General features: G+C 45.8%; 1 protein-coding gene across 1 annotated transcript in view; it reads left to right on the top strand.

Annotated features, from left to right (window-relative positions):
- LOC106560417 (pituitary adenylate cyclase-activating polypeptide type I receptor-like) overlaps positions 1-13256 on the top strand; it is a 57932-nt gene that overhangs the window by 28085 nt on the left and 16591 nt on the right. Inside the window, exon 3 of the mRNA XM_014123307.2 lies at positions 8374-8478. Coding sequence (XP_013978782.1) covers positions 8374-8478 — 105 coding nt within the window. The remainder of the gene's footprint in view (positions 1-8373; positions 8479-13256) is intronic.

Genomic DNA, 13256 nt, shown 5'->3' on the forward strand with positions numbered 1-13256 from the left:
ACGCTGGTTGACTTGACTAAACATACAAGACGAACTGGCACAGAGAGACAGGAAACACAGGGATAAATACACTGGGGGGAAAAAGCGACACTTGGAGGGGGTGGAGACAATCACAGGAATAGGTAAAACAGATCAGGGCATGACAGACAGGGAAAGACAGGGAGAGAGAGAGAGGCAGAGAGAGAGAGAGACTGAGATGGAGAGAGAGGCAGAGAGACTGAGAGGGAGAGAAATAATGACTGGAAGGGAGAGAGAGGGAGAGAGAGAGACATAGGGAGAGCGAGAGACTGAGAGGGAGAGAGGGAGAGAGAGAGACTGAGAGGGAGAGAGAGAGATGGAGAGAGGGAGAGAGAGAGACTGAGAGGGAGAGAGAGAGACTGAGAGGGAGAGAGAGGGAGAAAGAGAAAAAGAGAAAGTATCACTTTATTCGTCTATCCCTCCATCCTCCTCCACTGATACAGAGCAGAGTGCTAATAGCACTGATTACACAAGCGACCATCAGAGTATCTCTCACACACACACACACACACACACACACACACACACACACACACACACACACACACACACACACACACACACACACACACACACACACACACACACACACACACACACACACACACACACACACACACACACACACACACACACACACACACTCCTTTCACAAAACATTATTGTATACAGACAGGCTGAGTGCCTTTTCATTACTGTAGGTGGGGTGCAATTAGCACAATGCTAAATATCTGGCTTATTAGAACATGAGGAGGTCCTCAATCCAGCCTAAAGTAGAAATAGCACAAGGCAGCAGCATGCTATCCACAGTATTCTCTAAGGTTTTAGTCCAGAAATGGCACCAGCATGTCATGTTCTCGTCTTGTTGCAATACACAAGTCAGGGTGACCCATATAATGAGGAATTAGGATCTCCATGAGGTGACCAGACCAGGTTTTAAAACAATATATTAGGCCAGTTGGATCCTCTGCATGACAAACAGACATGACTCTTCATAACCATGAAATAGCTACTGTTTGTTACATCAATCAGAAAGTGTTGTGACATCACAGCTGTGGCAATTGGTCCTGAAAATAACTCCCCAAAAGCTATACAGTGTTTTATTATGAACGAGATGTGAAGTCGTCCGTCTTTGAGCCTGTTTTAATTGACGACAGGCTGCAGGCCTTTGATGTAGAGACTGTAGAAAGAGACAGTGAGAGAGAGAGAGAGAGAGAGAGAGAGAGAGAGAGAGAGAGAGAGAGAGAGAGAGAGAGAGAGAGAGAGAGAATTGATCCACTCTCTCATTAGTGATCTCTTCCATATACCTCCTCTGGTTTGGAGCAACTGTAGACCCACAAGGACTGCTCCTGACAGCCATGTGAGGGGAATAACAGACAGAGACATATGTGTAAGCAGCGGTCAAGGGACAGAGCTTCTAACGTCACCAACTGTTTTCAGGGCCTGAGGAAAAGCTTTTTTACTCAGTTGATGACTTACTGAGCTAGTGCCTGAGAAAGAGACCCCCTGGTTCGCTGGAGTTCTGCTCAATACAAAGGATAAATAATTACACAAGTTGTATAAAATTATGAAGGTTAACAAAACACATTAAAGAAGACATTTGTTTGTATCATTCAGATAACAATGTTGGCTGCCTTTCAACAACAGTGAAAGGGTTCTGAAACAGAGAAAGAGAGAGGAAGATAGAGGGAGATATAGAAAGACGAGCCAGAAACCTCACAGTGTTCATAACCATTCTGAATTGATTATCTGGTCTTGTAGACCTCCCACTAATAGCAGGCATCTCCTGCTGCCTACTCAATCAGAATTACACTGATGTCTATAATCAGTAGCACAGACTCGTATCTGCTTGTCTTCTCATTTAAACAGATGAATGCATCACATTCATGTCCCTCTCTAACCCTAGGCATAGATATAGTATAGTTACTGTAACAGGTACCGTAATCTCACTTTGTGTATGCTGTTCATTATTTTCCTAGAGGCTCCCACACCGGCCCATTTTCTTCCTAGAGGTCCCCACACTGACCCATTTTCTTCCTCGAGGCCCCCACACCGGCCCATTTTCTTCCTAGAGGCCCCCACACCGGCCCATTTTCTCCCTAGAGGCCCCCACACCGACCCGTTTTCTTCGTAGAGGCCCCCACACCGGCCCATTTTATCCAAATAATGATAATTTTGTGGGCAGGCCCACTGGGATAAAAATGGACCAGCCTATCTCTTGTGTGGCTCAGATGGTAGAGCATGGTGCTGTGTAGCTCAGTTGGTAGAGCATGGTCCTGTGTAGCTCAGTTGGTAGAGCATGGTGCTGTGTGGCTCAGATGGTAGAGCATGGTGCTGTGTAGCTCAGTTGGTAGAGCATGGTCCTGTGTAGCTCAGTTGGTAGAGCATGGTGCTGTGTGGCTCAGATGGTAGAGCATGGTGCTGTGTAGCTCAGTTGGTAGAGCATGGTCCTGTGTGGCTCAGTTGGTAGAGCATGGTCCTGTGTAGCTCAGTTGGTAGAGCATGGTGCTGTGTAGCTCAGTTGGTAGAGCATGGTCCTGTGTGGCTCAGTTGGTAGAGCATGGTCCTGTGTGGCTCAGTTGGTAGAGCATGGTCCTGTGTGGCTCAGATGGTAGAGCATGGTCCTGTGTGGCTCAGATGGTAGAGCATGGTCCTGTGTGGCTCAGTTGGTAGAGCATGGTCCTGTGTGGCTCAGTTGGTAGAGCATGGTCCTGTGTAGCTCAGATGGTAGAGCATGGTGCTGTGTGGCTCAGATGGTAGAGCATGGTCCTGTGTGGCTCAGTTGGTAGAGCATGGTCCTGTGTGGCTCAGTTGGTAGAGCATGGCCCTGTGTAGCTCCATTGGTAGAGCATGGTGCTGTGTGGCTCAGTTGGTAGAGCATGGTCCTGTGTGGCTCAGTTGGTAGAGCATGGTGCTGTGTGGCTCAGATGGTAGAGCATGGTGCTGTGTGGCTCAGATGGTAGAGCATGGTGCTGTGTGGCTCAGATGGTAGAGCATGGTGCTGTGTGGCTCAGATGGTAGAGCATGGTGCTGTGTGGCTCAGATGGTAGAGCATGGCCCTGTGTAGCTCCATTGGTAGAGCATGGTGCTGTGTGGCTCAGTTGGTAGAGCATGGCCCTGTGTAGCTCAGTTGGTAGAGCATGGTGCTGTGTGGCTCAGATGGTAGAGCATGGTCCTGTGTGGCTCAGTTGGTAGAGCATGGTGCTGTGTGGCTCAGATGGTAGAGCATGGTCCTGTGTGGCTCAGTTGGTAGAGCATGGCCCTGTGTAGCTCCATTGGTAGAGCATGGTCCTGTGTGGCTCAGTTGGTAGAGCATGGTCCTGTGTGGCTCAGTTGGTAGAGCATGGTCCTGTGTAGCTCAGTTGGTAGAGCATGGCCCTGTGTAGCTCCATTGGTAGAGCATGGTGCTGTGTGGCTCAGTTGGTAGAGCATGGTCCTGTGTGGCTCAGTTGGTAGAGCATGGTGCTGTGTAGCTCAGATGGTAGAGCATGGTGCTGTGTGGCTCAGATGGTAGAGCATGGTGCTGTGTGGCTCAGATGGTAGAGCATGGTGCTGTGTAGCTCAGTTGGTAGAGCATGGTGCTGTGTAGCTCAGATGGTAGAGCATGGTGCTGTGTGGCTCAGATGGTAGAGCATGGTGCTGTGTGGCTCAGATGGTAGAGCATGGTGCTGTGTAGCTCAGATGGTAGAGCATGGTCCTGTGTGGCTCAGTTGGTAGAGCATGGTCCTGTGTGGCTCAGTTGGTAGAGCATGGTGCTGTGTGGCTCAGTTGGTAGAGCATGGTCCTGTGTAGCTCAGATGGCAGAGCATGGTCCTGTGTGGCTCAGATGGTAGAGCATGGTCCTGTGTGGCTCAGTTGGTAGAGCATGGTCCTGTGTGGCTCAGTTGGTAGAGCATGGTCCTGTGTAGCTCAGATGGTAGAGCATGGTGCTGTGTGGCTCAGATGGTAGAGCATGGTCCTGTGTGGCTCAGTTGGTAGAGCATGGTCCTGTGTAGCTCAGTTGGTAGAGCATGGCCCTGTGTAGCTCCATTGGTAGAGCATGGTGCTGTGTGGCTCAGTTGGTAGAGCATGGTCCTGTGTGGCTCAGTTGGTAGAGCATGGTGCTGTGTAGCTCAGATGGTAGAGCATGGTGCTGTGTGGCTCAGATGGTAGAGCATGGTGCTGTGTGGCTCAGATGGTAGAGCATGGTGCTGTGTGGCTCAGTTGGTAGAGCATGGTGCTGTGTAGCTCAGATGGTAGAGCATGGTGCTGTGTGGCTCAGATGGTAGAGCATGGTGCTGTGTGGCTCAGATGGTAGAGCATGGTGCTGTGTGGCTCAGATGGTAGAGCATGGTGCTGTGTGGCTCAGATGGTAGAGCATGGCCCTGTGTAGCTCCATTGGTAGAGCATGGTCCTGTGTGGCTCAGTTGGTAGAGCATGGTGCTGTGTGGCTCAGATGGTAGAGCATGGTGCTGTGTGGCTCAGATGGTAGAGCATGGTCCTGTGTGGCTCAGTTGGTAGAGCATGGTGCTGTGTGGCTCAGATGGTAGAGCATGGTGCTGTGTGGCTCAGATGGTAGAGCATGGTGCTGTGTGGCTCAGATGGTAGAGCATGGTGCTGTGTGGGTCAGATGGTAGAGCATGGTGCTAGCAACACCAGGGTTGTGTGTTCTATTCCAACTGGGGACAGGTATGAAAATGTATGTACTCATTACTGTAAGTTGCTCTGGATAAGAATGTCTGCTAAATGACAGATGTACATTTGCCAGAAATGCAGTTCATTTTTTGATCATTGAAAAGCAATGAACATAAGAGAGTACACAGCACAGTGCACATTCAGTCAAGTGTCTTCTCACCTTAGCCGTTCATGAATGACAACCCACAAGTGACCAGCTATGTAGAGGGGATACTTCCAAGAGAGCTACTGTATGTTTGTGGGTATGAATTATAAGTGAGTCCAACAGAGAAACAATTATCAGGGATAACCACCCTCCTCCACCCTCTATCCCTCCACCCCCCCGTGCTCTCATTATACTAACAACAAAGTCTATACTTTATATTCTCTCTGTCTCTCTCTCTCCTGTCACATGCATAGGCATACAGAGGATCATCTTCCTCCTCCCTGATCTTGACCTCTTTGGAGTCTCCATTAAACTTTATCTAAGAAATGGCAGAAGTAGATGGAATGGAAATAGTCTATTCAACTTTGACCATTACATTGTGTTACTGGCTACAGATTTGACAAACACATTAACCTTTTCAATGACCTTTCAGGCCTTATTCATTATAAAAAATGTTTCTGTTCTATTCTCAAAAGAGACGCTGTGCCCTGTTGCCAGGAGGTGATAACCATATAGATGAATAGATCTCAACATTGCATCTGTGCCATTATGTCTGTGACATTTTACATGAACATTTCTGTCATTTAGCAGATGGTCCTATCCAGAGCAACTCACACTTAGTGCATTTATCTTAAGATAGCTAGGTTGGACAACCACATATCACAGTCATAGTAAGTAAATTGTTCCTCAATAAAGAAGCAAAGTCAGAGCTAGTAAGGGGGAAAAAGTCAAGTGCGAGTGTTAGTTCACAAAAGGCTTTTATTCAATGTTTTTCTCGGGGTGGGGGGGGGGGGTGTGTAAAGCTAATACTGGTGATTTACTGCCCCCTACAGTGCTGGAGTATTGAACCAAATCTTGTGTGTCATTCATTTATTGATGACAGTGATAGCTTAAAGCCATTTACAAACTAGGCAAAACAATATGAAGAAGACAATGCTCTGATCATTAGCTGATTACTCCCAACCAGTGTTGGGGGTAATGTGTTACAAAATTAATGAGTTACGTAGCCAGATTACTTTTATGATTAACGGAGTATAGTAGAGTGTTACTTTTTCACATTGGGTAATATTATTACAGTTACTTTGTCAAACACGTGCGCTACTTTCAGAATTATATCTCTACCGGGCGCATTTCCATGATCCAATCTCAACTTGTTTCCTCATTTAGTTCTCGAGCAAGTGGAGAAAGGCTGTTCGGAGAAATGTCATGACAGCTCTCCATAGAAATGTATAGAGGGCGCACCTCCTATCTTTTCCATTGATCATTTCTGTGACACTAAACCCCATAGAGGGCTTCACCTTGTAGTGGCAAGTGTGCCATCTATACATATCTATGGGATTTTGAATGAAAAGATAGGAAATCTGTACAGATGTTTGGCTTACACTATATATGGCTAATTGAGCAGCCCGTATGATAGATCAGCACTTGTAGACTAGCACAGGAAAGCAGTGTCACAGATGAAAGGCGAAACTAGTGATCAAACCTGAGGTAGTAAGTAGCCTCTCTTGGTAGAGCGCATGTGGCTCGCCTTGCTCCCAGCGACAGTCAAACCAAAGTAACGCAAAGTAATATAACTAGTAATATAACTAGTAATTTAACGCGTTACATTCCACACAAAGTAATATTGTAAAGCAGTGGTCACCAACCTTTTCTGAGTCAAGATCACTTTTTGAATCAAAATGCATGCCGAGATCTACTGCTTCAATTTTTTACGTAAGTCTATGCAACATTAACCTATTAATAACAGTTCTGTAGCAATTAAGTTTGTAGTAGGCTATATATATGTTATCACTGCATATCTGCTATGCTTGAATTTCCCTGCCAATGTTGTTCTTCTCAGACCATTTTGAAATGATATAACAAAAAATGCAGGTAGCCTGTATGATCACACGGGTAATAGATCATTTGTCGAATTACTTTTCAGGCACAGCTGAGTAAGCATAATAATGAACTATTTTTATTAATTTACTGGACTGATCTGATGGTCAGTTTGAGAGAAGGGAGAGAGCAGGGGTGAGGCTGCCTCTCAACCGACTCACAGTCTCTCCCTCTCTCCGCTCTCCTTGTCTCCGCTCTCCCTCGCTTCGCTCTCCCTCTCTCCGCTCTCCCTCTCCTCACTCTCCCTCTCCTCACTCTCCCTCTCTCCGCTCTCCCTCTCTCCGCTCTCCCTCTCTTCACTCTCCCTCCCTCCGCATAGAAAAGGGGACACTGTCTTCCAGCTGACAGCGAAATTCAAGTTGCACTGCATTATTTCTGCCTCATGCACCAATTCATGTTGTTAATCCGATGTCCAGATAAAGGGAAATATTCCTCAATATAAAAGTGACAAGCACCTAATAATAACGTCACAATATGGAAACACTTTGCTATAGGCTACTCATTCATTGCAGCTGATTGTAGCTCATTTTATGGCTTATAAAAGTGTTGAACAACGTGTTGGCAGTACTGAAAAACAATTTTCATGAACTTACTCATAAAAACAGCAGTGTTTTGCTGTATTTGTTCAGTCTATCTCTAGTCATGGTTTTAAAAAAGTTGAAATCTCACAGTATCAACTTTGCTGTGCGCTCAAGCCTTCTTTTTACAGTCTACGGCTCAAGTAAACTGTGGACACATTGTGATCTGAGCTATCTGATTAGCTAATGGTGGGCCTGTAGGTGCACTTGATTTGCTCTCTGTGCCTGCCGGTAGGCGGAGTTCTATCTTCAGACATATGAAATGGATCAAAATGGGACACTTTGCCTTCCCGGCACTAGGGCTGCTGAATAAAGTGTACCTACAACTAACAACACAAAACTATATATATTTTTTTTGGAAAGCAAGGCTTTATCCAACGTTGTTTTTACATAAATGTTTGGTGATCGACTAGGAATGCCTTGGAGATCAACCAGTCGATCCCGATCGACGGGTTGGTGACCACTGTTGTAAAGTAACAAGGTATTTTTGTTAACTCTAACGAGTAATATGTAATATATAACTTTTTAAAGTAACTAATACCCAACATTGCTCCCAACCCATAGGACTCCCCACCCATAGGAATCCCCACCCAGTTGATTACTTTAAAATTGTGGAAGCCCTCAATGGCAATTTCCATGCAAAAACTGCTTATTTCCATGTAATGATCTCTATACATTTTCTCTATGATGATGACACACTGTCATTTATTTCCCTGTTCCTCCAATTATACTGTGATCTACTGTCTGTTAGAGTTCACAGTGGACCCATCAAACACGGCACAAATCCGCTATTCGTCTAGCTTGCTTACAGAAAGTGACACACTGTGTTAACATCCGCTCTTTCTGCCTCCTGTGTGTGTTGCACGTACATCCATGCGTGCATGTGAGTCTCTCATGGTGTCTTATGGAGTGGGATGAGATCAGGTGCTAAGATCCAGTGTGTGTGTGTGTGTGTGTGTGTGTGTGTGTGTGTGTGTGTGTGTGTGTGTGTGTGTGTGTGTGTGTGTGTGTGTGTGTGTGTGTGTGTGTGTGTGTGTGTGTGTGTGTGCGTGCCTGCGTACCTGTGTGTGTGTGTGCCAGGGTGTCGTACAGAGTGGGATGAGATCAGATGCTGGTCACGGGCTGAGGTGGGCCAGATTGTCAACGTCTCCTGCTCAGACGTCTCCCAGCTCTTCGCCAACAAAGGTAATGTAACATCTCACCTTTAACTTGACCTTTGACCCTTTGATATATGAGTGGTTTGTTCCTGGGCATGCCTCTGCTTCTGCTTCTGCTTGCTCTTTGCTGATGTAAAAAGTGCTTTGTAAATAAATGTGATTGATTTATTGATTGACCTTTGAACCTAGCCTAAACCCACTCAGCTCAGTGGGGAGAAGTTTATATAGCCAGAACCACTCAAGCTTCTGAAGAGGTGAAAGGGAGGATGTCAGTGTGTGTTTTTCCTGTTCACTACATTGATGTATGTGGAAGGATCAGAGGGGAAAGCTTCTACAGTTTAGTATTGCTATTAAAGTTGCTATTTTGGGTCATTTATAAAGCATACAAACACAGTAGAAACTATTCTATCAGTTAAATAATAACACAACTGAGTAGTCAAGTGTTTGGTAAGTATCCCTGGGGATCTATGTTATGGTCTTAGAAACTAGAAGTCATTCTAAGATCATTCAAGACAGAGGATTACATTAATTCCTCCCCATCCTGAAGGAAACTTGGCATGTTTATATAGGCTATGACCATCCTCCTCTCCTCCTCAGCCCCAGCCATAGCCAGCTGGCTACCCTAAAGAAAACATACACAGTTATAGCCTCTCTCATGGCTCGTAAAATGGTTGACATTAGATAAGGCGTGTAAATGAGACATGTTCATCACACTCACAGAGACACATAGCTGTGTTCGTGTGTTTTATGTTCTTAAAATGACTCACAGAGAGAGAGAGAGAGAGAGAGAGAGAGAGAGAGAGAGAGAGAGAGAGAGAGAGAGAGAGAGAGAGAGAGAGAGAGAGAGAGAGAGAGAGAGAGAGAAGTGCAGAATATTCATTGAGTGTACAAACCATTAGGGAAACCTTCCTAATATTGAGATGCACCCCTCAATTTGTAGGGGCATGGACTACAAGGTGTGGAAAGCTTTTCACAGGGATGCTGGCCCATGTTGACCCCAATGCTTGCCATAAGTTGGCTAGATGTCCTTTGGGTGGTGGACCATTCTTGATACACACAGGAAACTGTTGAGCGTGAAAAATTCAGCAGCGTTGCAGTTCTTGACACACTCAAACCGTTGCGCTTGGCACCTACTACCATACCCCGTTCAAAGGCACTTAAAGTCTTGCCCATTCACCCTCTGAATGGCACAAATACACAATACATGTCATACTAAACTACATGGAATTGTTTTAAGAAGGTCATACCAAGGATCATTTAGCTATTTGATTTTAAATTTTAAGACCCCATGAAGTAACAAAGAAATACACTACTGTTCAAAAGTTTGGAGCCACTTAGAAATGTCCTTGTTTTTGAAAGAAAAGCACATTTTTTGTCCAATTAAAATAACATCAGATTGGTCATAAATACAGTGTAGACATTGTTAATGTTGTAAATAACTATTGTAGCTGGAAACGGCAGATTTTTTTAATTGAATATCTACATAGGCGTACAGAGGCCCATTATCAGCAACCATCACTCCTTTGTTCCAATGGCACGTTGTGTTAGCCAATCCAAGTTTATCAGGCTAATTGATCATTAAAATACCCTTTTGCAATTATGTTAGCACAGCTGAAAACTGGTGTTCTGATTAAAGAAGCAATAAAACTAGCCTTCTTTAGACTAGTTGAGTATCTGGAGCATCAGCATTTGTGGGTTCGATTACACACTCAAAATGGCCAGAAACAAAGAACTTTCTTCTGAAACTCGTCAGTCTATTCTTGTTTTGAGAAATGGCTATTTCATGCGAGAAATTGCCAAGAAACGGAGTTCTGGTACAACACTGTGTACTACTCCCTTCACAGAACTGGCTCTAACCAGAATAGAAAGAGGACAAGTACATTAGTTTGAGAAACAGATGCCTCACAAGTCCTCATCTGGCAGCTTCATTAAATAGTACCCGCAAAACACCAGTTTTCAACATCAACAGTGACTCCGGGATGCTGGTCTTCTAGGCAGAGTTCCTCTGTCCAGTGTCTGTGTTTTTTAGCCCATCTTAATCTTTTCTTTTTATTGGCCAGTCTGAGATTCTACAAGATGGCGCCGACAGAGATGGTCGTGTCACTTCGCGTTCTTAGGAAACTATGCAGTATTTAATTTTTGTATTATTTCTTACATTGTTACCCCAGGAAGTCTTATTACATACAGCCCGGAAAGAACAACTGGATATAAGAGCAACGTCAACTTACCAACATTACAACCAGGAATACGACTTTCCCGAAGTGGATCCTCTGTTCGGACCACCACCCAGGACAACGGATCTGATCCCAGTAGGCCACCCAAAACAACAGTGCCGCAGAAGGGGCAGACAAAGCGGTCTTCTGGTCAGGCTCCGTAGATGGGCACATCGCTCACCGCTCCCGAGTATACTACTCGCCAATGTCCAGTCTCTTGACAACAAGGTATACAAAATTTGAGTAAGGGTTGCCTTCCAGAGAGACATCAGAGATTGTAACATTCAGCTACACAAACAGTGTAGCTATTCACTCCGCAAGATAATTAAACAAGCTAAGTGTCAGTATAGAGACAAAGTAGAGTCGCAATTCAACGGCTCAAGCTCGAGACGTTTGTGGCAGGGTCTACAGTCAATCACAGATTACAAAAAGAAAACCAGCCCCATCACGGACCCCGTCGTCTTGCTCCCAGACAAATGAAACAACTTCTTTGCTCGCTTTGAGGACAGTGCAGTGCCACTGACACGGCCCGCTTTTTTCACCGTGGCCAACGTGAGTAAAACATTTAAATGTGTTAACCCTCGCAAGGCTGCCGGCCCAGACGGCATCCCTAGCCGCGTCCTCAGAGCATGCGCAGACCAGCTGGCTGGTGTGTTTACGGACATATTCAATCAATATCTATCCCAGTCTGCTGTGCCCACATGCTTCCAGAGGGCCACCATTGTTCCTGTTCCCAAGAAAGCTAATGTATCTGAGCTAAACGACTATCGCCCCGTAGCACTCACCTCCGTCATCATGAAGTGCTTTGAGAGACTGGTCAAGGATCATTTCACCTCCACCCTACCTGATACCCTAGACCCACTCCAATTTGCTTACCGCCCCAATAGGTCCACAGACGACGCTATCGCCATCACACTGTTCACTGCCTTAACCCATCTGGACAAGAGGAATACCTATGTAAGAATGCTGTTCATCGACTACAGCTCAGCATTTAACACCATAGTACCCTCCAAACTCGTCATTAAGCTCGAGACCCTGGGTCTTGACCCCGTCCTGTGCAACTGGGTCCTGGACTTTCTGACGGGCCGCCCCCTGGTGGTGAGGGTAGGAAACAACACCTCCACCCCGCTGATCCTCAACACTGGGGCCCCACAAGAGTGCGTTCTCAACCCTCTCCTGTACTCCCTGTTCATACATGACTTGATTACCACCAGTGACGAGACGGCCTACAGGGAGGAGGTGAGGACCCTCGGAGTGTGGTGTCAGGAAAATAACCTCACACTTAACATCAACAAAACAAAGGAGATGATCGTGGACTTCAGGAAACAGCAGAGGGAGCACCCCCCTATCCACATCGACGGGACAGTAGTGGAGAAGGTGGAAAGTTTTAAGTTCCTCGGCGTACACATCACGGACAAACTGAAATGGTCCACGCACACAGACAGCGTGGTGAAGAAGGCGCAACAGCGCCTCTTCAACCTCAGAAGGCTGAAGAAATTTGGCTTGTCACCCAACACACTGACAAACTTTTACAAATGCACAATCGAGAGCATCCTGTTGGGCTGTATCACCGCTTGGTATGGCAACTGCTCCGCCCACAACCGTAAGGCTCTCCAGAGGGTAGTGAGGTCTGCACAACGCATCACCTGGGGCAAACTACCTGCCCTCCAGGACACCTACATCACCCGATGTCACAGGAAGGCCAAAAAGATCATCAAGGACAACAACCACCCGAGCCACTGCCTGTTCACCCCGCTGTCATTCAGAAGGCGAGGTCAGTACAGGTGCATCAAAGCTGGGACCGAAAGACTGAAAAACAGCTTCTATCTCAAGGCCATCAGACTGTACACACACACACACACACACACACACACACACACACACACACACACACACACACACACACACACACACACACACACACACACACACACACACACACTTATGTTCACTCACACACATTCTCCTCTCAACTTTGTGACCTCGTACTTTGAGTCATTGTAGGTATGCGACTGTGAGTGTATTAAGTCATCCATCCACACTCCAGGCTGGTTGGAGAGAGAGAACACCATCCTCTGTTGCTTTTCTGCCCTACTCTTCTGTTCCATCTTATTCATCTCATTTATATTCATCACAGCCTTTTGGTGATTTCCCCATCACATCGGACTGACTGGAGTGGACAGGGGGAAGTTTTTCCAATGTTGTAAAATGTCATGTCGGATTCAATGACTCACTGTCATTGTACTAATGCATAGTATAAACAAGCACACACATACGTGAACGCACACGTGTGAACTCACACAGACACAGACATACACACACATACTCAGTTGCCTTCTCTACCTTCCTGTCTGATAAAGGGTTGTGATAGTCTAAATGACCTCTCATTAGTATAATGGTTATTCTGTGGGAAGTGATCCAGCAAAACATCTACGTCTACACCCTGTTCAATGACTATCTCAGGAAGCTGCTGCGTTGATATACTACTGAGCTATTATGATGGTGTCATTAGTGCATAGTAATATACAGTACCAGTCAAAAGTTTGGACACACCAACTCATTCAAGGGTTTTTCTTTATTTTTACTATTTTCT

This window comes from Salmo salar, chromosome ssa10 (genome assembly GCF_905237065.1).
Source record: "Salmo salar chromosome ssa10, Ssal_v3.1, whole genome shotgun sequence".
Lineage (NCBI taxonomy): Eukaryota > Metazoa > Chordata > Actinopteri > Salmoniformes > Salmonidae > Salmo > Salmo salar.